The sequence below is a fragment of the Corvus hawaiiensis genome, chromosome 4, assembly GCF_020740725.1.
Source record: "Corvus hawaiiensis isolate bCorHaw1 chromosome 4, bCorHaw1.pri.cur, whole genome shotgun sequence".
In the NCBI taxonomy this organism is placed as follows: domain Eukaryota; kingdom Metazoa; phylum Chordata; class Aves; order Passeriformes; family Corvidae; genus Corvus; species Corvus hawaiiensis.
In genome coordinates, this window is record NC_063216.1 from 77,462,908 (window position 1) to 77,489,347 (window position 26,440).

Below are 26,440 nucleotides of genomic sequence, written 5' to 3' on the forward strand. Positions count from 1 at the left end.
TCTCAATAGATCTTTCTTTCATTAATTTGTCTAATTGCTTTCCAGCCAGTTGTGTTCCTGCCCTCCATAATGTGCCTCTCAGTGCTGCACAGATGAATGATACACCATATGAAAATGTCCTTTCTTCTGTTGTTTTTAATATTCCGCTTGATAATCTCATATAAAGTTCCCCAGATCTTGTGTTATGAGAAATGGGCAGTAATCATCCCCTCTTCGCTTTCTTCATTACACTCCTGATTGTCTGGATCTATTGTGGCCCTCTCAGTCAACTCTCTTTTAGATGAAAATTGCCAAGTCACACAATCTCTTCTTGTGTACCTCTGACAATCCTGAAAAACTCTCTCTAGCACCAATTACCTTTTCTGCTTCATTCTTCACCTGTTTTTAGCTCATTTATAAATACACCAAACACCCTCAGCAGACATTCCCATGGGACCTCCCCAGATCTTCCCTTCCTCCATCACAACCCTTTATTCATGGTCTTTATTTCCCACCTTTGAACTGGTTGCTAATCTATCAGAGGACTCATCTTCCTGTCCCATGACAGCATAGTTGAGATTCCCAGCTATGGGAGAAGTATAAATTCCTTTGTATTAACCACATCATCCCTATCACATGGACTTCCATTTATTTAAAGAACAATAATTGACTTGTGACACCCACTGCCCTCCCCCAGCATGTCATGTGCTTTTTTTATTCATCCATTCTTAATCACGGCTCAATCAAATTAATGGGGGGAAAAAAGTATTCCACAGAATCATAGAATCCCAGAATGGTGTCTTGGAAGGGATCTTAAAGATGATCTAATTCCAATCCTTCTGCCGTGGTCGCCTTCCACAATCCCAGGTTGCTCCAAACCCCATCCAACCTGGCCTTGAACACTTCCAGGGATGGGGCAGACACAACCTAAATTCAAATTTCATGGTTCCAAATTCCAGCTCTTGGACCTTTCAGGAGTTTGATTTTAAAGAAAAATATACATTTTCCAGCTTTCATTCTTCCATCAAGGCCAGTATAGGCAATGAGGTGTAGAGCAGATCTAATAACGTGGCAATTTCACACCAGAGTTTCCCAAGATCTTGCAGTGAACATCACTTTTATGCTGTAAAAGCATTTTTTGCTGAGCCCTTCAGCAGCAGCCACTTCACACAGCTTGTGCCCTTTGGAAAGTAAACTTCCGGGGGAACCTCGTTAAATTTTAATCATTTATTTTTATGAGGTTAGCAATGTGTTTCCTATGTGGGCTGCCTGATGATTGTTTTGCAATTCACACCCTAGAGTCAGCAATCCTTTTACTCCTTTTCATTTTCTTCCATTGAGTGCAACTTCTAGTTTTAAATAATGTCTCTTGACTTTGTTGTTTAAACAGGTACTTTAATTTTTTTTCCATTCCCTTTTACTATCTTTAGGTCTTTTTTTGTAAGTCATATAACTTCACAAGCCTCCTACATTATGTTTTTATGCAGGATAATGTGAGGCACTGTACCTTCTTTTTACCCTGTCTGCTCCTTTTAACAAGCTCCTCGATTTTATGTTGTTTCTGCTTTGAAGTTGAACTCCACGGTAATTTCTATTTATTTCTTTTATTCTGCATCTCCAGGACACTGAATTCGAGCACCACGTGGTTGCTCTTTCAGAGCAACACACTGATATCTGTGTCCTGCAGCACATCCTGGGAGTAAATCAAGAATAAATCCAGATTTGTGTCTCTTTCCCTGGGTTTACAGGTATGAGCTCCGAATGTTGTGACATTTGCTCGGTGCATACGAGGCCACTTGAAGTCTCTCATTACCACATTCTCTGCCCTCCCAACCTTTTGTATTTCGCTCAGCGTGTCACTGTCACTGTCACTGCCTTCAAGTGGTCAATAAACCAGCCTTAACACCGTGCCCTTCCCTGGGGACACCTTGTCACTTGTGCACAGATTGACCTTATTTTCTTTCTTTGATTTTACATTTTCTTTAACACGAAAGCCCTTCCTTTATCATTTCGGCCTCCTCTATTGTTCCTGGGTGATTTATGCCATAAATGAGCTTCCCTTTATCGAGGTTTCAGGCTGTGTATCCCATTAGCATCTTCATTTAAAGCAGACTGTGCACAGGAGCAAGTATATATTTAATTCTGTCTGATTGCCTATTCTCATGTGCCTTGATTAAAAGGGACATTCATCGGGATTGATTTTTGATGCTTTAACCTGAATTTTATCAAGTTCCAATCCAATTGCCTTCCAAGGATAAAGGCATGTTATGACTTCACCTTTACACAATGAGTTTCAACCTTTAAAACCTCTTCCCTGCCTAATTTTTATTTAACTGGCAACAAAGATGTTCCTTCCTGTGCCGGCTCCCACTCTTTGAAAAGGTTTCCTTATTCCTTCCAGACTTTTCCTACTCTGTTTTCTTAACTAATGCACTGAAACATTTTCTCTGTTCCTGGCTTTGCATTTGAGAAAATGCCTCTGCAAAAACGTTGATTTTTAGCCTGTTATCTTAACAGTGTCTGTCTTTCCTCCAGGATTTTCCTCCTACTGTCCCCCTGCAGTCGAGAGCTGTGGCAACATCCCATTAGTGCACTGAACAATGCCAGGAAATATTCTCTAATCCCAGGGCCAAGTGACATGGTCTGATCCCAGACATGTTATTGAACTCTATTAACTTCCAAAACACCTTGTGGAAACCCACCCTGACCGGTTTAATTCCCAAACATGTCCAGGAATTGTTTGAAGGAGTGATAGCTGGCCCAAACCAAGCTAGATCCTAATAAATTTGCAGCATTGGGAGTTGTCTTCCAGCACCCAATAACATTCCATGGAGTTAATTCCAACTATAAATATATGTTATATGGCCCAGCACCATAGGATTCCTCCCATTGGAGTCACTCTGATTGTCCTCAGAAACACACAGAGATGTTCACCAGGCACCAAATAATGGCTTCAAACTGACACAGGGCAGGTTTACATTGGATCTTAGGAAATAATCTTTATTGTGAGGGTGGGGAAGCCCTGGCACAGGGTGCCCAGAGAAGCTGTGGCTGCTCCTGGATCCCTGGAAGTGTCTAAGGTCAGGCTGGACAGGGCTTGGAACAACCTGGGAAAGTGGACAGTGTCCCTGCCCATGGCAGGGGGTGGAACGAGATGGTCTTTAAAGTCCCTTCCAACCTAAACCATATTATGATTCTGGCAGACCCACGCCAGTCTCTTCTTGCCCAAACATCTCTTCCAGCCCATCTGAAAGCTTCTCCCGTCTCTATTTGTGGTTTGTTTGGTTTTTTCCCCCCAATGGAAACAGAAGAGTTGCAGTGTCCTAACCTGGTAACTCAGGGAAAAGAACCTCCACAACATCAACACTGTAAAATGCAAATCGAGTCAGCAGGAGAAGACACTCGATTCATGTTCCCATCCTACAGAGATCTGTCAGTCTGTCCACCAGTGCAGTGGCCCTGGGCCTGCTCTGGAGTCCTTCCAGGGCTATGCCAATGTAACCCTGGTCAGATTTCCTGCTCCTTTTGTGTCCACGCTGTTGGGAAAAGTGAGATAACTTCATGCCAAGTATCCCAAAGGGGCAGCTGCAGGAGTGACAGACAGGCCAACAAATTCCCATCCACTTTGGGAGAGATGTTTCATCTGCAAATGGGTTGTACATGACAGAGACAAGTTGCTATTTCAGGTGTTTAAAGACATGCTATAACACTGCTTGGCCTTAATTTTGGGCTTCAGCAAGCTATTGATTTTTTGATTCTTTATATTATGTTAATGATGTCGTGATCGTATCAGAGCAGCAATGTACTCCTGCAAAGGTCCAGAGTGCAATATTTAATAGATACTGTTAGTATTAATTGATTTTGCTATAATTCATTCTACGCATGTTTTCATGCTTAAGGGTTGGGGTTTTCTATTTTATTAGCAGTAAATTCCCTAAATATCCAGGCGGAATGAAAAAGTCAAAGCATTTACTTCTCCTGTTATTTTTCAATTTGGGAATGCGGGAAGTGGGGAAGGCTGTCCTCTCCAGCTCACCCCAATCAATAGCAGATTAAGTATAACACTCAATAACAGGACTGATGTGCTCCTGAACAGCTCAAGAGGCCATCAAATGATATTTTGTCAATTGGACACATGAGTTTATGCTGTGGGTCCACTCTCCTTCCTTTCTCACCAACTCTTTCAGATCCTAACCCAGATGCCTCATCCCTGGAAGTGTCCAAGGCCAGGTTGGACAGGGCTTGGAGCACCATGAGGTAGTGGAAAGTGTCCCTGCCCATGGCAGGGGATGGCACTGGATGATCTTTAAAGTCCCTTTCCACTCAAACCATCCCTGGATTCTGTAATTCTGTGATCTTCTATCAGAGAAAGCCAGGATGGAATTCTTCGGGGCAGGTTTTTTTTCCTTTGGTCCTTAAAAGCAGAGAGCGGAACAGAGAACAAAGATTTACTCTTGCCCTACAGTCCTGGCAAGAATTAACTCCCCACCACACAGAAAACCACTGTCATGTCCAGGTACCCTGAGACCCTGCCCAGAGAGACTGCAAAATTCAGAACCATTCCTGGAAATAAATTTTATGAGGCAAAAGCCTCAAGATGGAAAAATCATTTCTGCTTCCTTGGCGAATCACACACTGAAAGTTATTTGTGACCTTGTTTGCAGGGCTGGGGCTGGGTGAGGATGAGGAAGGGATCAGGTTGATTTGCTTGTGTCCATGTTTGCATTTTCTCCTCTCCCTGAGAAAAGCTCCTGGCAAGCACCCCAACATCCTCCTCCTGCTGTTATTAACTGGCTGCCTCTTCAGAGGTGCTGGGTGGAAAAGGACCAGGGCAATCTGCAGAAAAGCCACCTCTGGCCCTGCCACATCTCAGAGATGCTCTGCTCTGATAACACATTACCAGGTCAGGCAAGCTCTAAGAGACTGGGAGAAGACAAAGCAGGCAAGTGTTATCTGAACTGAAATCCTGCCCTCTTGCCCTGCACAAAATAACCCCGTGCTCCTTGGCAGGGCTGGCTGGCAGCCCTTCCAAACTGGTGTTGGGGACAGGACGTGGCTGGCTGCCTGTTCCCAGCTCCTGGGGAGCCACAGGGAAGGACAGGTCCAGGAGGCTCCTGTCCCTCAGCTGCAGCTGAGAAAGTCTGCAGACAAAACCTCTTTGTGGGGGAGGTTTGGGCCCGAAAGACAAAAGGAGTTTGGTTTTGTTGTGGTCATCTCTTCACCTCAGCTCTGAGCCACGAGAGTGGGGTTTCAATAATAAAGGGGCCTCATTAATTCTGGGGTCCCATTTATACAGGAGTCCCATTAATCCAGAGGCCTCATTAATACTGGTTTTAAACTGAAGGAGGGTCAATTTAGATGAGATATAAGCAAGAAATCTTTTACAATGAGGCTGGTAAAATACTGGCAGCAGTTGCCCAGAGAAGCTGTGGCTGCCCCATCCCTGGAAACACGCAAGGTCAGGTTGGATGGGGCTCTAACCCGCCCTCACCCCAAAATGTGCACTTTGAATCTGCACCAAGCTACCAAGGGAGAAGCCTTCCAGGCATGGGAAGTTAGATTGAAATTATTTTCTTCGCATGTCTCAATTAAAATGTAGATCTCCTACAATGCCTGGGGCAGAGGGGCAGGAGGCATTGGGAATGAGATAGTCAAGGGAGAAGCAAGACATGGGGGGTGTTTGCTTCTTCCCTGCCTGCCTTAACCCTTCTGGTGCCACCTCTGCTCTGACAGAAGGGTCTTCATTGGGATAATCAAGGAATAGCACATTTGCAACTTGTCATGACTGCCAAGGCTCCTTCTGCTCTAATTAAACAAACCCAAGACCTACTCAGCCACTGGCGAGATGAACTTGTTATTTTTGTGTTTTTTATATATGTATATATATATATATACATATATGCTTTTTTTTTTTTTTAATTTATTTATTTTTACTGTCTGGGACCTTGCAGTCATCACATCCAGCTCCCTACAGGACTTCTGCAATCCACTCATAGTCAAAAGTGTTTTAAGTCTTAGGGTCTCACACCCACCCATGAGGTGAGGAACTGTTACTCCTGTCCTACAAACAAGGGGCTAAAACACAGGGAAGTTAAGGATTGGAGTCATTTTAAGTCGGGCATTGTTTGATATGGTCGTTTCTCAGTAGCTGCTAAAAGAAACTGGCACTTCCAGAGGCCAATTCATTCCACTGCCTTCAACACCTCAGGGTTAGGAGGAATGAGTTCAGAAAAAGTCCTTGTCTTCACTGTCTGCAGAGACAAGAAACCGAGGAGCAGATGAGATAAATCCCATCCTAAGTAATTTGTCCAAAATCATGCAAGGTACTATGGCAGAGCAAGGAAATTAATTCTGCTCTCTTGCCTAAGGAGCATTCTGTAACCAGTGGATCATGCTGACGTTCCTTTCTGAATGCACCAAGGGGTCCAGAACTTGTTTTCTCCAGCCAGAACCTGTCCCAGATCTTGTCTTACAACAGTGACTCAGTCCTTCAGCCCACACCAATTCCCACTTCCCTGACCTCCCAAATCCCTTTATCCACTTTAGGCAGAATCCTCCTCCAGCTCCTCCACTCTGTCCCAGCAGAGCACTCAGCATTTCCCCTCCTCCTCAGAATATTCGTCTCAACTTCTGCTCAACTTTCTCTTTATTTTTTGCCACAAGACAACCAACAATAAGACGTGCTAATTGCTGGTGCAACTTCCTAGGCAGGGAAACAAATGTTGGAGGAAAATGAAAAGAAACTTGCCCTTCCTTCTGTTAGCAGGGGCTAATTCCAGGACACAGCCAAGCTGCTTGCTGTGGGGCTGCCCTGTGTCCCTACAGCACTCAAATAAGCCCTTTGCCAGGAGCAGGAGAAATTCACAGCCAACACCTCTGTTCTTCACTGGGAATTTGGCCTTCCCTACAGAGGATGGCAAGAAAACATGTTTTATTTGAATATCCTGGTTTCTTGCTTCCATATCTGAAGTGGAAAATCATGGAAGACAAGATGTTCAAGAAAACAGGACAGTGAGTTTCTCAGAGCCACTCACCAAACAAAAGAAATGCAGATGTTGCTGGCATTAGGGAGAAGAGTGTGCTTAGAGCAAATCAAGGAGGATCCCCCCCCAAAATAAAGCCCCACTGCAGGATGAGAGAATCAGCTTCAAGCTCAGTAGCTCCTGTGAACTCTCAGAACCTCCCTCCAGGACCACAGTTCTGCTGGGACAGGAATCTTGAGTTGGAAGGGACCCACAAAGATCACTGAGTCCAACTCCTGGCCCTGCACAGGACACCCCAAAAATCCCACCCTGTGCCTGAGAACGTTGCCCAAACACTTCCTGAACTCTGGCAGACTTTATGCTGTGACTGCTTCCCTGTGGAGACTGTTCCAAAAATACCAAATTCTTGTATCCAAAAGTACCCAAAAATTACAAAAAAAAAAGAAAAAAGATAAAATCTCTCTGGTACAGAAGTCAAAGTGGAAAGGATCTACCTCTGCACCTCTGCTTGAGGGATGGAGTGCAGGGGGATGTGGGAGCAATAGGGAGAGTAAAGGGCTGGGGACAGATGTGCTGGTGGCACATGGGGAGATTTGGCAGCAGGTCACTGAATGTGGCAATGTGCAACAGAAGATAGGAGAAAGGAATTCTTCCCTGTGTGGGTGGTGAGGCCCTGGCTTAGGGTGCCCAGAGAAGCTGTGGCTGCCCCTGGATCCCTGGAAGTGTCCAAGGCCGGGCTGGACGGGGCTTGGAGCACCCTGAGACAGTGGAAGGTGTCCCTGCCCATGGCAGTGTTGGAATGAGATGAGATTTTAAGGATTCTTCCCACAAAAATGATTCTCTGATGGCCTGTGTTTATGGGCAGGAGTGTGTGCAGATCCATGGAGAGAATGAGTCTGGATAAAGACACACCTTAAAGGTTTGCTGTGCTTTTCTTTAGGATGAATTTCTCCCCGATCCTCTCCTGCTCCATTCCCTTCCGGGACTTGTCACAGGTGGAGACTGATGAAATGCCACAGAAGCAGCAGTGGCAGCGCAAGGCTGATGTTCCCCCAGCCTGGGGAGGGCTCGTTTGATGTGCCATTTTCCCTTATTGGCAGCTCATTGGCTGCAGAGGCACCGGGGAGCACCTGACAGCAAGACAGATTCCCTAAAAGAGAGCGATTCCCTACAAACAGCCCAGAGACTGAGACAGTTCCCTGAGCCATCCATATTCCCTGACACTCGCTGAGTGCCACAGCCTTGCAGCAAAGCCTAGCCCTGCTTTATTGCAAATTGGGGCGTTGGAGGACTTTAAAATCCACGGGAGGAGTGAGACTGGTCACGTTGTAAAACCCGTGGAATTTTGTCCATCCTGAGAATTTGTGAGGGGATAACGTCCCAAGCTGGGGTTAGGCTCTTTTTTGTTGCCATTATACAGAGGTCTAAAGTCACTGGGGATGTCCTCAGGCCCCCATCTTAACCTCCAGAAGAAAAGTAGACTCTGTGTCATATTTGTCAGCCCCAGGTGACTGTCTCATACCTGAGGTGCCCCAGCTGCAGCACAGCAGGGATGAGCCACAGAATCGAATTCCTTGTGTAAACAAAACCACCTATAATTCAAAGTCTCCTTTTATAATACAATAATAATCAGGTGTTTAAGCACCTGATTATTCCTTTTTTTGCTGTTTCTTGAGGGCTGAATCTCCCTGCTGGCTCTGTCATCATCTGTGTTGCAGTTTAAGTCAGGGAATACTCCTTCCCTGTGACAGTCCCTGTAACTTTGCATCTCAGCTCCAGTGCACACCTGATTTTTAAGATTTTTAAGGCTGCTCAGGGTGGCCATACAGCTTATCCCTGTCCCTGTTCCCTAGGTATCTCCTGTGGGATATGCAGATATTCCACCCAGAGACCTTCCCCTGCTGAACTTTCTGCAACACTAAACCTGAGCTACCAATGTTCCTGTGATGGAGACAAATCCCAAGTAGGACACCAAACTCACAGGGCTGCACGAGGAGAAAGCTTCTGCTGGAACCCACTGCACAAACTAATTATCTTCCCACCCCTCCCCACTGCCCTCTGGCAAAATAAGCTAATCAAAGAAAAGGCTGTTATCAAAACACATTTACCACACGCCTGCGTCTTATGGCCCACAGTGCCCAGTGCTGTCCCTGAGTTGCCTCAGGCAGGTACAGCCACCGAGACAATCAACCTGTGAAGGGCACAGCTCTGCCCTGCACTGCTCAGCACAGCAGAGCAGGAAAAGTACTCCCGAGAGGGACACGATGGCATTTAGGGAATGGATGCGGCGATGGGTCAGTTCTCCAGGACTGGGGATCGGCTTAGCGCGGTTGATTCAATGTTATCTGTAGAGAAACAGGATTCCCAGGAGCCTCCTATTCACCTGGGGCTTTGTCACCATCAATAGCCACGGCTCCCTGTCCTGAGAATTTCCTCCTCCTCCCCGAGCTAAGAGCCCCGATCTCATTTCAAAAGGCCACTGCAGAGCTGTCACATTTAGGGCTATTTCCTTGTCTCCAAAGGTGTGAAAGGATGGGTACTTTAGCTGTACCTCAGCAGGCAGATCAGAGGTTCCCTGGGCTCAGGGCAGGATGCTTTGATGCCCCGATGCTGTGCTTCCCTCCAAAACGCCCATTCCAGTTTCCATAACTGCCTGGGAAGAAGTGGGAATCGCTCCATGCCAAGGCCAGTTGAGGGAGGATGACTCCACCTTCCCTTGCTATCAGGTGGAAGGGCTTCTCAGGCCAGCTGTGACCCAGGAGGAGTCAAACCAAGACATCCTGAGAGCTCATTCACTCCTGCCTTTGCCACCACTGACTGCCAAGCAAATGACTGGAGACTTTCAAACCAAATTAAAGATTTCAGATTTCCTGGAATTACTTTCCCTCCCAGCATTTATGTTTTTCTCCCCATCATGCAGCAGCACGGAACTGGAAATCTCCTTTGCAGTGAGAAATGGCCACAAACACCTCGGACACACCAGGGTGTTGAACTTAACAGCTGAAGTAGCTCTGAGCCTCCTTTTTGATGGGGAGGCACAGCCCAGCTGGGTACAGATTTCTGAGGAAAAACAGGGTTTGAGCTGGTAACCATGTTCTCCATGTGGCTGCTTCATCCTCAGGAAGATTAGGACAATTATCACGTACCTTTGACAGGACTCCCAGGTGTCTGAAGACTTCAAGAGCTTCCCCATAGCAGGATAATGTTAAGGCAGGAAAGGATAGAGAAAGATTTTCCTATAAAAACGGCCCCAGCCATGACTGTGAGAGCCAGAGGGTGGTCAGGAACTGGGAAAGGCTCCCCAGGAATGTGGTGACTACCCCAACCCTGTCAGAGTTCAGTAACAGAGTTTGGACAACGCTCTCAGGGATCTGCTGTGATTTATGGGGCTGTCCTGTGCAGGGCCAGGAGCTGGAGTTCGATGATCCATATGGGTCCCTTCCAACCCAGGATATTCCCTGGTTCTATGAATTTTTCATCATTCCAGGCAAGTGCAAAACACCTTCTAAATTGCTGCCTAATTGGAGGGACTCCAGTTTGCACCTTGGGACAAAACAGCACAGGGAGAATAAGGCAGGGACAGCTGAGGGTTTACAGGAGCACAGAGCCCTGCAAGAGTCAGTAAAACCCTCTTTTCTCACTGTTAAAGCTCAGAGTGGCCCAGGACTGGGTGTGATATTTCAACCTCCTGCAAGCTTGACCAACACAGCCCCTTCCAGAAGCAGCACTGGAGGAAAAGACTGGGAAGGAAAAACAAGGAGGAGAAGGGGAAAAGAAAGAACAAAACCCCTCAGCCTGAAAGAGTCACGGGCTTTCAGATGGCAGAAAGTCAAGCAAGGAAAAGACCCTTCAAGAAAGGTCTTATTGCAGCCTGTGTAGGCAGCTGAGGTTACCCGAGACTCTCTGGTGGCTCAAAAGACTTTGACCAAGAAAGTTAAAGCCAGGGCCGATCAATGAGCTCTGCCAGAGGCAGCGCATCAGGTTACCTGCTGAGCCCAGGCACCGCGAGCTGCACTTTGGAACTTTTCCCTTTTTTTCTCCTGGTCTGGCAACGAGTCTGAGGGTGGATAACAAACCTCCCTCCCCCTCCACAGTAATCACTAGAAAACAGCTTGCTTAAATGTTTTTTTTTTTTCTTCATATTGTGTTAGGAAAGAGAGTTGTAATTTCGGGGTGTACGAGTTGCCCACACAAGTGGCTGTGGTGGATGGGAGGAGGTGGAGAGCAGGAGGATGTGGAGGGTCACTCCCCAGACACGGGGGTAGGTGTCTTCTGCCAGAGGATGGCATAAAACCCCTTGAACAGAGCTGGTTTTTTGTTGGGAAACCAAAAATTTCTCCTATGCGTTCTGAGGTGTCTCAAAGCAGCAGGGATCCAGTTAATCCAGGCCAGCTCCACCTGAGGAATTGTGTGTGGGAGAGTTTGGCCATCCCTTGACTAACCCAGAGCCAAAGGGATCCAGGAAAGGGACTGGTATGGCTCAGATGTGGGAGTCTTATGTCATTGCTTCTTCCATGGGGTGAGGATGCCTGCAGAAGGCCACTGGATCCTATTCCCAAGGTTCAGGAGTAGCAGGATCTGCTGGCACGTGCCCTGCAAAGCCAATAGAGCCAGCTCGGGTGCCTTGGGGAGGCTCCGTCTGCCAGAAGGACACACAGAGGACATGAGTAGCTCCTCAGAGCTGAGCAGAGGAGTGCAGGGAGCAGAGCCAGCTCCTGGCTCCGATGTCTCCACACAGGACAGACTGGAGATGCCTAAACAATCCCTCTTCCCTCTGCAGCAAATGTCAGCTCCTCTAAACCAACAGCGCTTGTTGACTGCTTTGCTCAGTCTGCAGGGCTGGTAAAGACTTCTGGGGGAGAAAGAAATCACAGATGCCCAAATGTTTCATTCTAATGAAAAAATAAAAGTAGAAAACTAATGCTTCCTTTCAGAATGACTTTTTATTTTGAAATCTCAAGCAATTTGCTAAAAACTGAAACCAAATCCCAAAACAAGAACTTCCAAAGTCTAAATGAATCATTCTTCAATTACTAAATGGAATCAGTCCCTTCCAGAACAGCTTTCAAGAACATTTCTTATTAAAAAAATAGTTGGCCACCGTGAGCTGGTGGAAAGAAAAAAAGTTTTGAAATATCACAAGTTCTCCCAGAAAATGGGACTGTTTCCCTCTCTGATTGCAATTAATGACCTGCCAGCCAAGGAGTCCCCAGACCTGCAAGGGCAGATTCCAGAGCAGAGGGAGGCTGGTGCCTGGGGGTGCATCCTCCCTTAAGGACAGCTTGTGTGTGTTCAGCTATTCCTGTTGGAATTAGATGGATGTTGCATGAGGATGAAATGAGGCAGCAAGGAGAACATTTAGGAGTGGCACTAACACAGCAGAGCCTGGGATGGGTCCCTTTGCACCCAGCAGGGGATTTCCCTTTAATAGAAGGTTGCCTTTCTCTATAGGGATGCTGCTTTTCTGCCCTAAATTTCCGTTCTTATGGCAGCTGGGGTGTTAAACACAACCCAGGGATGCTGTGCAGAGCTGAAAACCCATGTGGTGACCACGTGCACATGGACCTGTAAATGTGCATAGAATAACAGAGGGGTTTGGTTGGAAGGGACCCTCAAAATCATCCAATTCCACCCCCTGCCATGGGCAGGGACAACTTCCACCGTCCCAGGTTGCTCCAAGCCCTGTCCATCCTGGCCTTGGACGCTTCCAGGGATCCAGGGGCAGCCACAGCTTCTCTGGGCAACCTGTGCCAGGGCCTCACCACCCACACAGGGAAGAATTCCTCCTCAATATCCAATCTAGAATTAGGGAGAGCTCTTTCAGTTGAGAAGGTTTATCCCTCCTCTGGGGATAAAGAGCTTGAACTATTGTTGGGAAAGAAGGAAAAGGGGGCTTCCAGTTTGGGTATGGATGAGACAGGAGTAACCTTCCAAGGGGATTAGAAGGGTGGTCAAATTTGGGTGGCATCTTTGGACAGGGATGCATCTGACACAGGAGGAAGCTGCTGAATTCATTCCAGGGTTGCAGAAAACTTCACTTTTCTCTCACCCCTCTCCACAGCCCCCATTCAGGCTGCTCACATTGCTATGACCTTGCAGCAGTCCCGAGTGCCAGCTCGTGGCTTGGCAGCCTGCTCCCTCCCTGCTGCTCCCACCCCAGCCCCTCTCCCTCCCCGGGAGACCCCCGCAGCCACCGAGTGCCACATTTTGAACTTACACCAAGTAAATGATTCATGGCTGCCTAAAGAGACTTGAGCAGAGCCCGGGAGGGAGCAGAGCTGGGAAAGGGAGGGGGTAAAGATCGGGGTAAAGATACAGAGATGAAAAGCTCCGGTGACCTGCTCTGTATCAGCTCGTCTTCTCGGGGCAGAAGCCAATCAATCCTCCCCCCCTCTCTCCTGCAGCCGTCTGTGGGTCTGTCTGCCTCTCTCTCAGAGGACTTGAGTTTCTCGGTGTAAGGTTAGGACAGCAGAGCTGTAGAAATCGATTCCCAAGCCCTGGCATGCCGCCCTCGGTGCAGACAGCCCAGCTCTGCCGGGAAAATGGATGGGGAGCTGTCCCTGGACCTCTCCGGTGGTGGGAGCTGAGGATAGTTGGAAATGGGGCTCTGGGGAAGAGGGGTTACATCAGCCCTTGGAGGGAAAATCCCAAAATAAGAGAGGTGTGCACGGGAGAAACAAAAAAACAGATGCTGTAACCCATTGGGCAGTTTCCACCTGTCTCCCAGTCCACCTCTCTTCCTCTGGATCGTTTATACTGGAGGAGGATGAGGGAACAGTGTGGCTTTGCCCACAAACCTGGTTCCCAATTCTTGCACAGCCCAACTGCCTCCTCCATGCCTTCCACAAGCTCCCACATCACTGGATTCAGCCCTGCACTGGGAATCCCCTGGGATTCCTGGCTGGGAGGGAAGGGGGAAGGGTTAGCAGCCAGGAGGGGAAATGTTTATGGCATGTTTCCCCAGGGATCCTCGTGCAGGAGTTGTTGATGACATATCCCACTTGAGGAAAAGGCTGTTAATGAATCTTAAGGGGTTCTGATGTGCAGAAATTTCTAATCAGAGGCTCAGTATTCCAGTATCCTTACCCTGAATATACTGCGCAGCCAAAACTTGTTGAGTGGGATGTAATTAGCTTCTTTGCTCTCAGGGCTGCCCAAAAGGATGAGGAAAACTGAGACCCTTCTGGGACACCTGAGGCTGCACTGAAAACCCCTCCCATACTAGGACTGAAAATCAGATTTCGTAACACCAAGGAAAACTAGAGGGAAGCAACAGACTTGAAGTGGGCTTTGATAACACTTGCCTTCAAAGTGGTTGCAGAAAACCCCACAGGGAATTAACCTCAGTGACCCCACTGCAAGGTACGTAAATAAGAGGTGTTTCTCTTTTCCAGATAAGGAAACAGAGGTTAAGTGGCCAGAGGGAGGAGGGCACGGGGATGCTGCCATCAGCCAGGTCCAGATCCCAGCCACACCTCTCCCTCAAGGATCGAGCCTGCACAGGGATTTTTTGTTTTAACCAAGTCGATGCTGCCAACCCCACCCACCACCCTCCATTCCATTTCCAATACTCCTCAGGATGAGCTGCTGCACGCTCTGCAGTTGTCTCTGCCCCTTTTCTATCCTTTTGGGAATTTATTGCTGCATGTATTGATTGCTTGACCCTGGATGGAAGGAGATGAAATATCCAGCATTGCTGTAGTACAATCAATGAACAAATTCACACTTTCCTGTTCTGCTTGCACATGTCTGTGCTGTCCCTTCACTGACAGCAAACACACGGTGTCCTGGAGGATGGATGCAGGATAAGATGGGATGGGAACACGCTATAAAGCTCTATATCAAATAGAAATATCCTCAGGTCAGCAGGATGAAAGTTTTCTGGGCTCTTGCCCACCACACCACAACTCAGGACTGGTTTGCCAAGGTCCTCTTGAGCAATTCCAGAGCATGAGCCACATTTTCGATGTGTTTTGGGATGAATCCCCCAGATCTGATTTGAAATTAAGCAGACTGCCATGGTTTTGGATGAGGGTCACACAAGCTGACAGAAGCAGAGCATTCAGAGCATCGACAGAAGGTTGGAATATGGTCCAGGTTTGTTCCTTTCTGTTCCAGGAAGCAGAGGTAACAAAGTCTATCACTTCAGCCGAATCCCTGTCTCCACCTGGAGAGTTTGCAATGCAACAAGAGGAATTCAGGTGAACTCAGAGGGAGAAGACCAACACACTGCAAGAGCAGGGCCCATTAGAAAAACCCTCCAAGGCTGCCAAGGACACCGGGAGGCTTGGAGTGACAGCACCCTGCAGAGCCTCTCTCAGCTGGAGGCTTGGGTTGGACAGATCCACTGCACTTCCCAGCCACCATCTCTGCTGAGAGGGGCTCGGCAAATGAGACCTCCCTGCCACTCAGAGCCAGGAGCTCAGCCAAGCTGACACCTCCCTCTCCACAGCTTGGGCAGAGGGCTCTCTGCAGGAGGAGATCACTCAGGGAAAAGCTGCAGAGAGGCAACTTCAAGATCAATGGCATCATTAAACAGCCTATGGAAAACAAAGCCAATGAACTGATACCCCAGTCCTGAGGACACCGGGATCCAGTGCTGCTTGTGAGGCAGGGGATAAACCAGAACAAGAAAGTAATGGAATAGTGAAATGAGGTCCTTGCTTGGCCTGTTAAACCATAATGTCCCAATGAAAACTACCTTGGAGTGGATCCCATGTTGTTTAGAGGGATCTGATTCCTCTCTAAGGGCGATGGAGATCACCCTTAGAGTCCAAAAGAGGAGAGGTTCAGCGTAGCAGCAGAAAGCTGGAGGTGCTGAGACAAAGGCTACTGGTCAGAGTCAAATTCCCTTAAGGAATGGAAACCACCAGGAAAATGTCCGCCAGAGAAGAGCTGCTAGAGGGCTGTATTCAAAGCACATCAGGCTGGACAGGTGCTTTCCTGGTGCAGTCAGCAAACTGTGGATAGAGTGGTGGAGAAGCTCTGTCCAGCCTCTACTACCCTTCTTTCCCCTTGTCTTCCAAAAAAATCCTTTCTCAGTTAAACAAATTCCCCCCCCAGCAAGTCCCAGAGACCTTTTTGGAGGTACCTGACTCAGCCAGGGATTGAGAGAGCATTTTGCCCCTCTACCTGTGTTACTACGAGGGCAGGTGATGGGGACAGGCAGGGCTGGGACAGTGACGAACCCCAGTAGGTACTCACGTGTTGTGAAGGACACACCATCCGCAGTGGGGATCTCCCGAGCCCAGGCACTCGCTGCACGTCTCGTACTGGCTGCACGACTCCACGGGCACCCTGGTGAGCTGCAGGAGGAAAGGAGACAACCTGTCAGGCTTCTCACAGGGCTCAGAATGGCTTGATGGAGGTGCCACCCTCCCTGCCCCCTTCCCCTGGTGCCTGTGCTCCTGCAGGGACATTTGTGCAGGGCTGGGCAGGACTGGGGCAGGCAGAGGGATGTGGATGGTTTTCTCCAGAGCTCAGCCTGGTGCAGTCCCTGTCCAGAGCCTGGTCCATGTCCCCTCTGGCCTTTCCCTCTTTCCCTGTGGCCCTTCATCCATTGCCAAATGACTTCACTTGCAGGATTTCCCAGGAATCAGCAAATCAGGCAGGCTGTGGGGATGTGGTACTTTGAAGTTAAATTAATTCATTTCGATCGGACAACAGGAGATCTTCTGCAGCAAGTTAAACTCCCTGGATCTCATTGATTTCTCTGGTTGTGGACTCTGTTGCTTTTTTGGCTTCCTGTAAGAACTGAGGTCTTGTGATGTTTTTGTCTCCCTCCTATGACCTCGTGCACCACCAGTCCCCACTGCCACTCCCACTGGAAAGCATTAGTTCCACTCCCCATTGCCCATGCAACTTTCCAACCATCACTTATCCCATCCTGGAGATGTTGGTCCCACCAGGAAAATGAAAAAGACTACCAGACTGGGTATTTTCTTGCTGTAGCCCTGCTTTTGCAGCTCAGAAGGCATTAGAGTAGGACCTGAAACACCCATCTACTGCCAAAATACCCCATTTTATCATCTATTTTTCTTTTATTTTTCCTTTTTAATTAAAGTATTTCAGCGAGAGGTTTCAAAGGCTGAAGAGACTGCCCAGCCTGACCTCCTGTCTCACAGACCAGCGCTTTTGATTCTTCTTAGGTTTTGTGAGCCCCTCACAGCTTTTGAAGCCAAACACACAATTTGGGCCCAATGACCTGATGGTCCCTTTTCCATTGAATAAGCTTCAGAGAGGCTCTCTAATATCCAGTCGATTGCTGGTGTCTTCACCCCAGTTCCTGTCAGCGGGGAGAGTTTATTCCCTCAGATGACAGCATGTGGTATTATCCTGATGAAACACCACTGAGAACTGCCAGCTCTAAACTGCAGAACAGTTACTCCTGACAAATGACGAGGGAATACACCTGGATCCCAGGGACAATTTTTTACTTGGCACAACATTCAGGAGAGTTTCAGCTGTGAAGTGACAGATTAAGATCTATCCTGGCTGCATCTGTAAATCAACCAAAAACTGGCTTTGCAATTTAATTTTTTTAATATAAATATATATTAGGCAGAATTCCAGCTCTGTATGAAGACCTTTTCTGCTTGTATCAAAAATTGTTTTTCTCACCCCTACCCACAAATCCACATTGTAGTTGATAGTCTACAAGCAAAAGCTGAAAATGTGCAGTTTTGCCTCTGGCAAGCGGCAGAAGCTTTAGAAAACTTCAGGTAGAAACACGTTGGGGTTTATTTACCATTGCACCACTGCCTGTGCCAAGCCACCCAGAGAAACCAACTATGGCTACTGAAAACCTTTAATGAAAAAGTGAGAACGTAGAGAAAAAAATCCTCAAAGAAAAACCAACACAAACTCACATTTCTCAACTGAATCTATTGCCATGAGCATAAAAACACAATCAGAACAGATCACAGAGCAATAAAAGTTATAAGAACAAAACAGGGAGCCAGTCATTCAAACTCCTCTAATTACGGTGGCCTTGGTAGTGATGACTAAATGGTTGAATTTCATGATCTTAGAGGTCTTTTCCAAGATTCTATGATTCTTTCAAGAAGTTTAAAAATTAAGATGGTTTGGCCATGAATGAGGTTGTTCCACCTTCCTTAAGCTTATGATCAAGAAGGTATCACCTGCTCATGAAGTATAAACTTTATGCCTCAGGGTTTCACCCAATTAAACTCATTGAACCCAATAGTCTGTGTCATATCCAAATCTCCAAAGGGACACTTTTTCTTTACGAGAAGATACCAAAAGGTGGAGATATTATAATTTATTATGCCAGCCATTCCCACCTCTTAGTTCCACCTGAGAAAAATACATTGTGAGTTATTTTATCTCAATCACATGTCTGCACTGTGGCCACCAGAGGACTCAAAGAAGACGCAGATAATTTAGTTTTGAAAGACTCTAAATCTGCCATTCCTCAGTCAAGATGCAATTCCCACCTGGTAATTAGAATTTTGTGAGCACAGTTGGGCTTGGCTCTGCAGTTCCCACCCAAACAACCCTCAGTTTGACATATGGTGCTGCTTGATTTATCCTCATTAGCTCTAGATAGCTCCATCCAACCTCATTCCTGAGCCAGTTAACACCTGTCTGATAGAAGTGAGCCGTGGTTAAGAAGTTTAGATCAGAACATGAACTTTTCCAACACCTGGTGATCCTGGCTTGAATGTTCAGAGTCAAAATCCACTTGTGGTTCTGATATATGTACAAGACAGAAATCCCAGAGGACTGAAATTTGCTATTTCTTGGCAAATTGCTATAAAGAGAGTAGATAAAAGGTGGTCTCTGTAGGTTTTATTATTATTAGTTAATTTGCCATCAAAGGATATCCAAATTTGTTCCAGTGGCAGGTAGAACCTACTGGGAACCCAGATCCTCATCTTTGCTGAAATGTTTTCTTTCCAGTGTGATTGGGTATATTTTGTGGGGTATGTGTTGTTTTTAGGAGCATGCCTGGCTTGTGCTGCTGTCCCAGAGACCACAGGGATGTGCCATGAGCTTCCCACATCCTGTCAATCCCACCAGAGTGTGTCCCGTGTCACCACGTGCATTATCCCTGCCCTAAAAGTCCTTTCACGAGTTCACCTCAAGCAGCTTTATTGTGAGATTAATTAAAACTGTACCACGCTGATAAATGTCTTGGGCTGAAAGTGTCAGACCTTCCAATTAATGCAGAAAGAAAGCACAAAAAACAAAGGAGCTGCGACTGAAAGAAAAGCCACCTAAGAGTCGTCTACTGAAAAGAGGAAGAACATCAAGCAAATAAGGCACATCAGAGGTCTTATTTTCTTTTTTGGAGCATAAATTGTAATTAATTCAGCTCAGCTTTCCAAGTTGAAGGGTTTGGGGGCTGACTGTGTCCCTCCAGGGAACAGCCAGCTTTTTGTGCTGCCACTGAAATATCAGGAAAAGGGAAGTCCATGCAGCCTCCCACTTACAGAGCCTCTCCATTATTCACTGGGATGAAGGGGCCAGGCAGTGCTGAAGGTTGAAGTCTCCATGGCAAACCAGGCTGTGATCACTCCTTCCACCCCTTCTCCATCCTTGGAAAGTCTGACAAACTCTTCAAGGTTATTTCCCAGCCTTGGTGAGGATTCCTACCTCTGGCCCTTCGTGGGAGTAGAATCTGGACTCAACATTTTGCAGCAAATATCGTAGAATCCTGGAACATCTGAATTGGAAGGGACCCACAAGGATCACTGAACTCCAGTTCTTAGCCCTGCACAGGACAACCCCAAGAATCCCCCACGTACCAGAGAGTGTTGTCCAGATATAACCAGCAGTTCAGAGGGATTAGAAAAGGAAAGTGTCCCTCATTTTGGGGCATTAGGAGCCAGTTTGGGATAATTTCTCTTTCAGCAGTGGTCACAGCTTCACTGACATTTTGGCCTCACTGTGCCAGAGCAACATATGGATGTAAGAACAGACTGCTACTGTTCTCAGGGCTTATATCACATATATTAGGAAAATACATGATATTAAGAAAATGTTCTTGCCCCAGAGGGTAGTGGGACACTGAACAGGCTCCCCAGGGAATGGGCACATTCCCAAGGCTCCCAGAGCTCCAGGAGTGCTTGGACAATGCTCTCACGGATGCACAGGGTGGGATTGTTGGGGTGTCTGTGCAGGGCCAGGAGCTGGACTGGATGATCCTTGTGGGTCCCTGACAACTCAGGATATTCCTTGAGTCTATCCTCACATCTCCCCATTTTATCAAGGAGAGCTGAAGCTGAAAGTGAGGTCTCAGCAGCAGAAGGAGGATGTATCTGAAGGTGTGTGTTTATGGCATCTGAGCAAGCTCAAGGAAGAAGTTCAGGTAACACCTGCTCAGTGAACACCAAGTTATTAAGTACAACATATTTAGGCTTTGGGTTCATTGGAACATTGAAGATATGAAGGTGAGGTCCCTACAGATGCCTGTCCACACACCTGGTGGACATCCAGGAGCTGCTGTGCTTCCTAAGGTCTGTCCATAGCAGAGGGACAGATGATCTCTGATCCAGAGTGAGATGCAATCCCAGAGCCAGGGTCGGACAAGGTGAATCCCACGTCCTTCTCAAGGGCAGAAAGGGAACAATGAGCAGGCCCAGCTGCCATGGCTGCAGCAGGATTTGAAGAGATAGTTCACTTCATCAACAAATTCATTCACTGCTCCCCAAAGAAATCATTCACGAGATTCTGGCTCACAAGAGCATCTTAAAAATCTGGCAAAATCTGCAAACTGCTGGATGGTTCAGAGCTCAACTGCTCCTTCAGGGTGTTTCACACACCACCTCACCTCTGATCCTGCCTAAATTCCAAACTGCAGATTCTCCAGCTCCCAGCCTCCCTTCCCCTCCCCATTTCTAGTATGAATGAGTTACAAAAAGTCATTTAAAACAAAATGATTGAGTTTTTTTGGATCTGATAGACAGTAACAGCTAATCCTGTTAGAAATTTGGCTCCTGCTTCTGCCATTATATATTCACAAAAGCTTCTGCTATGTGCTCAGTCACAATTTTTTGGCTCAAATTTTTGACTTTTTTATTTCAATATACATTACTTCTTTTTCCCCTTAAACTGCCAACAGTCTGGTCAAAACCTGAATCATTGCTCAATCTCTGTTGTTATAATTGGATGTTAATGCAGCAGCAGGATTTATTCAGTCTGATGGACTAAGTTAATTTAAATGTACAAAAAGGCATCTTAAGCAGCCAGTTTCCTTCCCAACAGTCAAAAGATACATTCCCAAAACACTGAACAGTGGCTCTGTCAAGCCATGTGGGTTCTGTGAATGCTGCTATCTTTCGAGGCTCAGCCAGCCCCAAAAAACTGCAGAAAGATTAAGAGTGGAGCTTATTTGATTTCAAAGCCCTGAATAGAGTGTTCATGACAATACAGTTTATTAAATAGAGGAAGGAAAAAAAAACCCCACCTGAAAGAAGCACAGGCTGAAGCATTTCTGCACCTGAACAAAGTCAGTGAGGGTGTTCAGTCACCTGCACAGCATCCCAAGATGCTGATTTTATTTTGGCCCGAATTATGGACAAAGGGACTTGGATTTCCTCTGTCATGTTTGATATCCTGTGCCTTATTACCTGACCTACAGACTCAGTAAAAAAAAGCAGGAACAGGGAAAAGCAAAGCCCAGGGAGCTGAAGCACATTATTTACACTGGTGAGTAAAGAACTCACATGGGGAGATCTCAGACTGGTGGGAGAGGAGCTGCTCCTGTGGGGATGGAGATGAGGATTTGAGTTTGATTCCAGCCTGCCACTCTTGTGTGATAAGCAAATAACTTGTCAGTCCCACTGGGACAGGGAATGTCATTTCTCATCAGACACCCCCAAGCTCTGCCTCTTCATGGTAGCCCTCTTCCCAGTAAATCCACACTTACATCCTTGGGAAGCTGGGGGCTTTAATTAAGAGCGTTAATTGGAAGCAGCAGTAGCTGTCAAGGACAAATGACACAATAATTAAAGTGGGGGTCAGTGTCCTGCTGTGCGGCAGAATAAATTACCTGATTTTCACCAAGAGCCCCCTACCTCCAGTTGTGTGTTTGCTGCTCCTCCTCCTCTCCCCTCTCTGTTCTGAGCTGTTCTGGGCACCTTTGGTGAGAGATGTTTGCACTCTGGTGCTGCCAGAGCAAATCCCCAGCCACAACCACACGACACTCACACCAACAGAGGTACAGCAAGAAGAGGAATAGAAAGATTTGATGCCCACAGCCTCTGTGGCAACAGCTCCAGGAAACTTTGGGGTAAGGCTGAGTGATGGCAGTTCCCATCAGATGTTCTCATGATAAGATTGCTGCTCCTACAGCAGTGAAATTTGCTTTGCACACCTTGCAGTGCATTCTTCTCTTCATAAGTCTCTTGGCAAGACCCTGCCCTGTAGCTGGCTCGGAAAACCCCCCAAATCAGGGGTTTTTTATTTAGTCCATGCTGGGCTCCATTTCTGATCCATCAAGTCTGTCAGTCTTGCAGCTTGTAGGGAACAGCTCTGTTGTGTCAGGTGTGAAAAGTGAGGGCTTTGCCTTCTCACTAAACTCTGTCTGCAGCATCAGAGTCTAATTCTAAGCTAGAAACCTGGGCTCTGTTGAAGGAGAGACCTTTTGCAGGGCAGGATTTGTCTGCTCTCTGTTTTCGATGTCAAGCAGGCATGAGATAAATCACACCCTGGATGTGCCTGTGTCTGTTCACTGAATATAAAGGAGTCTGGACAGCCGGGTCAGATGGAGACATTTACAGGATACACCACAGCCACTGCGTGAGGTGACTCCCACATCAATGCCACACTTAAGTTTCTGCTCTTCCTCAAATTTTAAAACTGAGAACAATCCCCAAATATGCTTAGACCTTCCCTCTTCCTAATTGCAGCACCAGAACAACCAGTCACAGTACAAAATATATTTTCTTTAATGTCTTGGAGAGTGGTATAGGAAATTCCCTGTGTTCCATAGCTAGAAAACCATTCCAGAACTCCAAAGCCCTTGTGTGCTGCCAGGGGCTGTGTTTGAACAAGAGCCTTTCCCCATCTTCTCTGTCCCACAGCCTTCACACAAAGCTCATCCCTGCTCTCTGTTCTGGCTGTATTTACAAAGGAACAGACAGGTAACAAAGATTATCTCAGTCCTTTTCTTGAAAGCTTGGCAGGTTCCCAGTTCTCCCTTTACAACTGCTCAGCTTCTGCCCCATGCCGTCCCTTCTTCAAAGAATTCCTCCTCTCCGTAGTGACTCTCTTCCTAAAAACATCACTCCAGCAGGAGCAGGGGGCACAGCATCCTGCTGGGAGCTTGGTTGGGAGCCTGGAGGTTGGAGAGTGTTTCACACACTCAGAGGTTTCAGTTCAGATTTCCTCCGAATCCACTCATTTTTCCCTTACCAAGAATGCAAAACCGTTCCTCAGCTGGGATACCAATGGTGCATCCCATTGGCACAAGGCAGAGAAATTTTTAGGAATGCCTTGTAAAAATCAGTTTGCCAGCTCAGAGGTGTGGAAGGAGAGACAAAGGATTTTACCCAAACCTGATGAACCCAACCACCCTTTTCCCCACCCTACAAACCAGCAGCTCTGACCAACTTCCTCTGCCTGCAGCATTCTGTCTGTATTTCTACCAGCTGAATCCAGGTAGCTTCACATCCCCCCTTCCTTGTTTACACTAAATCTTGATCCCCTGGTCAAGTGTTTCAGCCTGTAAACTGTGAAACAAATGAGGTTTGGCTAAACATTTGTGTTCAAAAGCCTTCAAAAAAAGAGCCTCGTGTCACAATTAATGCAGGGCCAGCCCAGGCTTAATGAGAGCCTGTGCCTGTGTGGCCACTGGAGCGTGGCTGCTGAGCAAGGGAGAGATTGTTACCCAGGCTCCAAAGAGGCTATATATAGATTTAATTGGGATCTGTAAAGGAATGCATGACACTGCAATGGGTTTGTCAAAGTCCAGCATCACTTGAAGGCTCCTGGTGGAGACTTCAACAGTTAAAACACACAGGGAGAAGTTAAGAGTTGTTTCTGCTGGTGATGGCGCTTTCCAGCTCGTGTTGTCCCACTGTCTTTCCAGATGTTCCCACCATAGAATCAGAGAAAGACTTGGGTTGGAAGGGACCTTAAAGATCATCTGGTTCCAACATGCCCATCGTGGGAAGGGTTCCTTATCCTCAGCTATCAGTGAGCACCTTCCCATAGATTAGTTCTCCTCAGCAGCCCTCTCAGGTATCCTGTTGTGTCCATTCCCATCAATTCAATCCTATCACCACTACAAATTCCATCTTTGCACATTTAATGTCTCCCTGGGCTATGAAGTTCTCATCCTCATCCAGTTGCCTGGAGGAACTTTGCCTTCCCTCTCTCCCCAGGCCACCACTCCTGACCCAGGCAGTTCATGAAGGACTGTGTTGATCAAACTCCCTTGTGTGGGATACAATCCCTGCCAGCACTATCAGGCTACAGGAACTGTGGCAGTCTGATAAATGCTCTTTTTTCAGTCACAATCAGACTTTAAATCCCCCATAATTCCATACAGGACCAGCTGAACTGGCTGGGACCAACACCCCACACATCACAGTTCAGTCATAGCCGACAAGGAAATCATAAGACCAGGGTAAACACATTCATGTCCCCAGCAGCTGCCCAGCCTTTGGTTGTTTTCATTTAGGAGAACTTCTGCATCTTGTCTGTCTCTCCATCATAACCCAAAGAGCTCTTTCTTTTCTTTTTTTTTTTTTTTTTTGGTTTATCCTTGAAATTGCATTGATTTTTGCATCCACAGCATGCTTTGCCAGGGATTTTCACAGATCCAGAGCCCACTGCTTGAAGGAATCACCTCCTTTCATTTGTTCAGGACTTGATTTTTCAACAGTTTAATTTCATGCCCTGTAATTCTTGTATTTGCAGAGGTGTTGAACAGTCGGTTCCTATCCATCCCCTCCTGCCATTCCTAAATTTGCCAATCTCTCCACACACCCCAGCTCACCTCCTTCAAGGCTGAGGACCTCCTGCTTCTTCAGTCACCTCCCACATGGAAACCACCCCATACCTCTCATCACAGCATCATTAAGGTTGGAAAAGTCCTCTAAAATCATCGAGTCCAACCCAGCACTGCCAAGACCACCACTGACCATGTCCCCAAGTGCCACATCCACACGGCTTTTGAACACTTCCAGGGATCGTGGTTCCACCACTGCCCTGGGCAGCCTCTTCCAGTGCCTGACCACCCTTTCCATGAATAAATTTTCCCTAATATCCAACCTAAACCTCCCCTGGTACAACTGGAGACTGTTTCATCCTGTCCCTGTTCCCTGGGAGCCGAGCCCAACCCTCATGGCTGCCCCCTCCTGTCAGGGACTTGTGCAGAGCCACAAGGTCCCCCCGGAGCCTCCTTTGCTCCAGGTTGAGCCCCTTTCCCAGCTCCCTCAGCCGCTTCTCATCAGAGTTGTGCTCATTCTTCCTCTTTTAACCATTTATTTACCCTTCTGTAGCCAAATATTGGGCAAAAGGAGAGGCTAAGAAGTGGCTGAGGTCATCTCTGTAGCCTTCACCACCTTGTCCCCTGCCTGGGCTCTCAGGCACTGATCTCACCAAAAACTATTAAATTGCTGTCTTTAGCAGGGTGTCACCTCTCAGTTTGAGGCACAGGGCTGCTCACATCCCTCGGGCTCATCCCAAGTGACAAAGACAACACATCAGGTTGACCTGTGATTGTTTTATCACAGGCAGGTAACTCATAAAACTTGATTGCTTTTAGCTGAGTGGGTGTGCAGTGGTGCTGATCTTCACACAGCTCCCCAGAGGCCATACTTCTTGCCACAAAAAGTGGCATTTGGATCGTTCCCAGATACCCTCACACACCCCCACTCCAAATTTCCTCTTCCCATCACTGCCTCCTCTCTTTTTACACCTCGTTCTCCGTACAGTGCCCTCAAATCTCTCTGACAGGAGCTCCTCAGGCAGCATCAGTCAGAGTGATAACATCAGCTGAAGAGTTCTGAGGTCACACTGGTTAATCTGCAGCCCAAAATCTTCAGATGTGAAGCAGGGAGAGCAGTGATAACATTTGCTTGCAGCTGTTCCTGAGCAAACACGCACTAACCCAACCCACAGCCCCAAAATTGGGGCTTTCGGGGCTGTCACAGCACCTCTGCCTCTCCAGAGCACTCCCCACCAGCAGCCTTCCTGAGGGTTTCACTCAAGAGTTAAGCAAGATCCAGGGAGAAAACACGAAGCAGGCTCTTCCCAAGCCCTTAAATTTACATCTCAGTTTATTAAAGGAGAGAAAAGCAGACAGCACTCCCTGCTCAGCTGGCGCCTGTGGGAGCCCTCAAGGTTTGGGGGGTAATTAGTGCTGCCAAAAGAGACAGCATCCAGGCAGAGATGCAGGCCGCTATTTTGGGGCACATCCATTTGTCTTTAGATATCTCTGTTGTTTGTTTCGGCATGGAATTAGAGGGAAGAAGAACCCAGCAAAGCCCAGCTCCCTCTCTGTA

General features: G+C 47.2%; 1 protein-coding gene across 4 annotated transcripts in view; it reads right to left on the bottom strand.

Annotated features, from left to right (window-relative positions):
* The window catches only part of PLXNA4 (plexin A4), a 430,780-nt gene that overhangs the window by 136,027 nt on the left and 268,313 nt on the right, over positions 1–26,440 (bottom strand). For 3 of the 4 annotated variants that reach the window (XM_048300844.1, XM_048300841.1, XM_048300842.1), the window contains exon 5: positions 16,167–16,267. In XM_048300844.1, the coding sequence (XP_048156801.1) occupies positions 16,167–16,267 (101 nt within the window). Of the gene's footprint in view, positions 1–13,151; positions 15,130–16,166; positions 16,268–26,440 lie in introns of those variants that run through there. The other variant, XM_048300845.1, reaches the window with a different exon arrangement.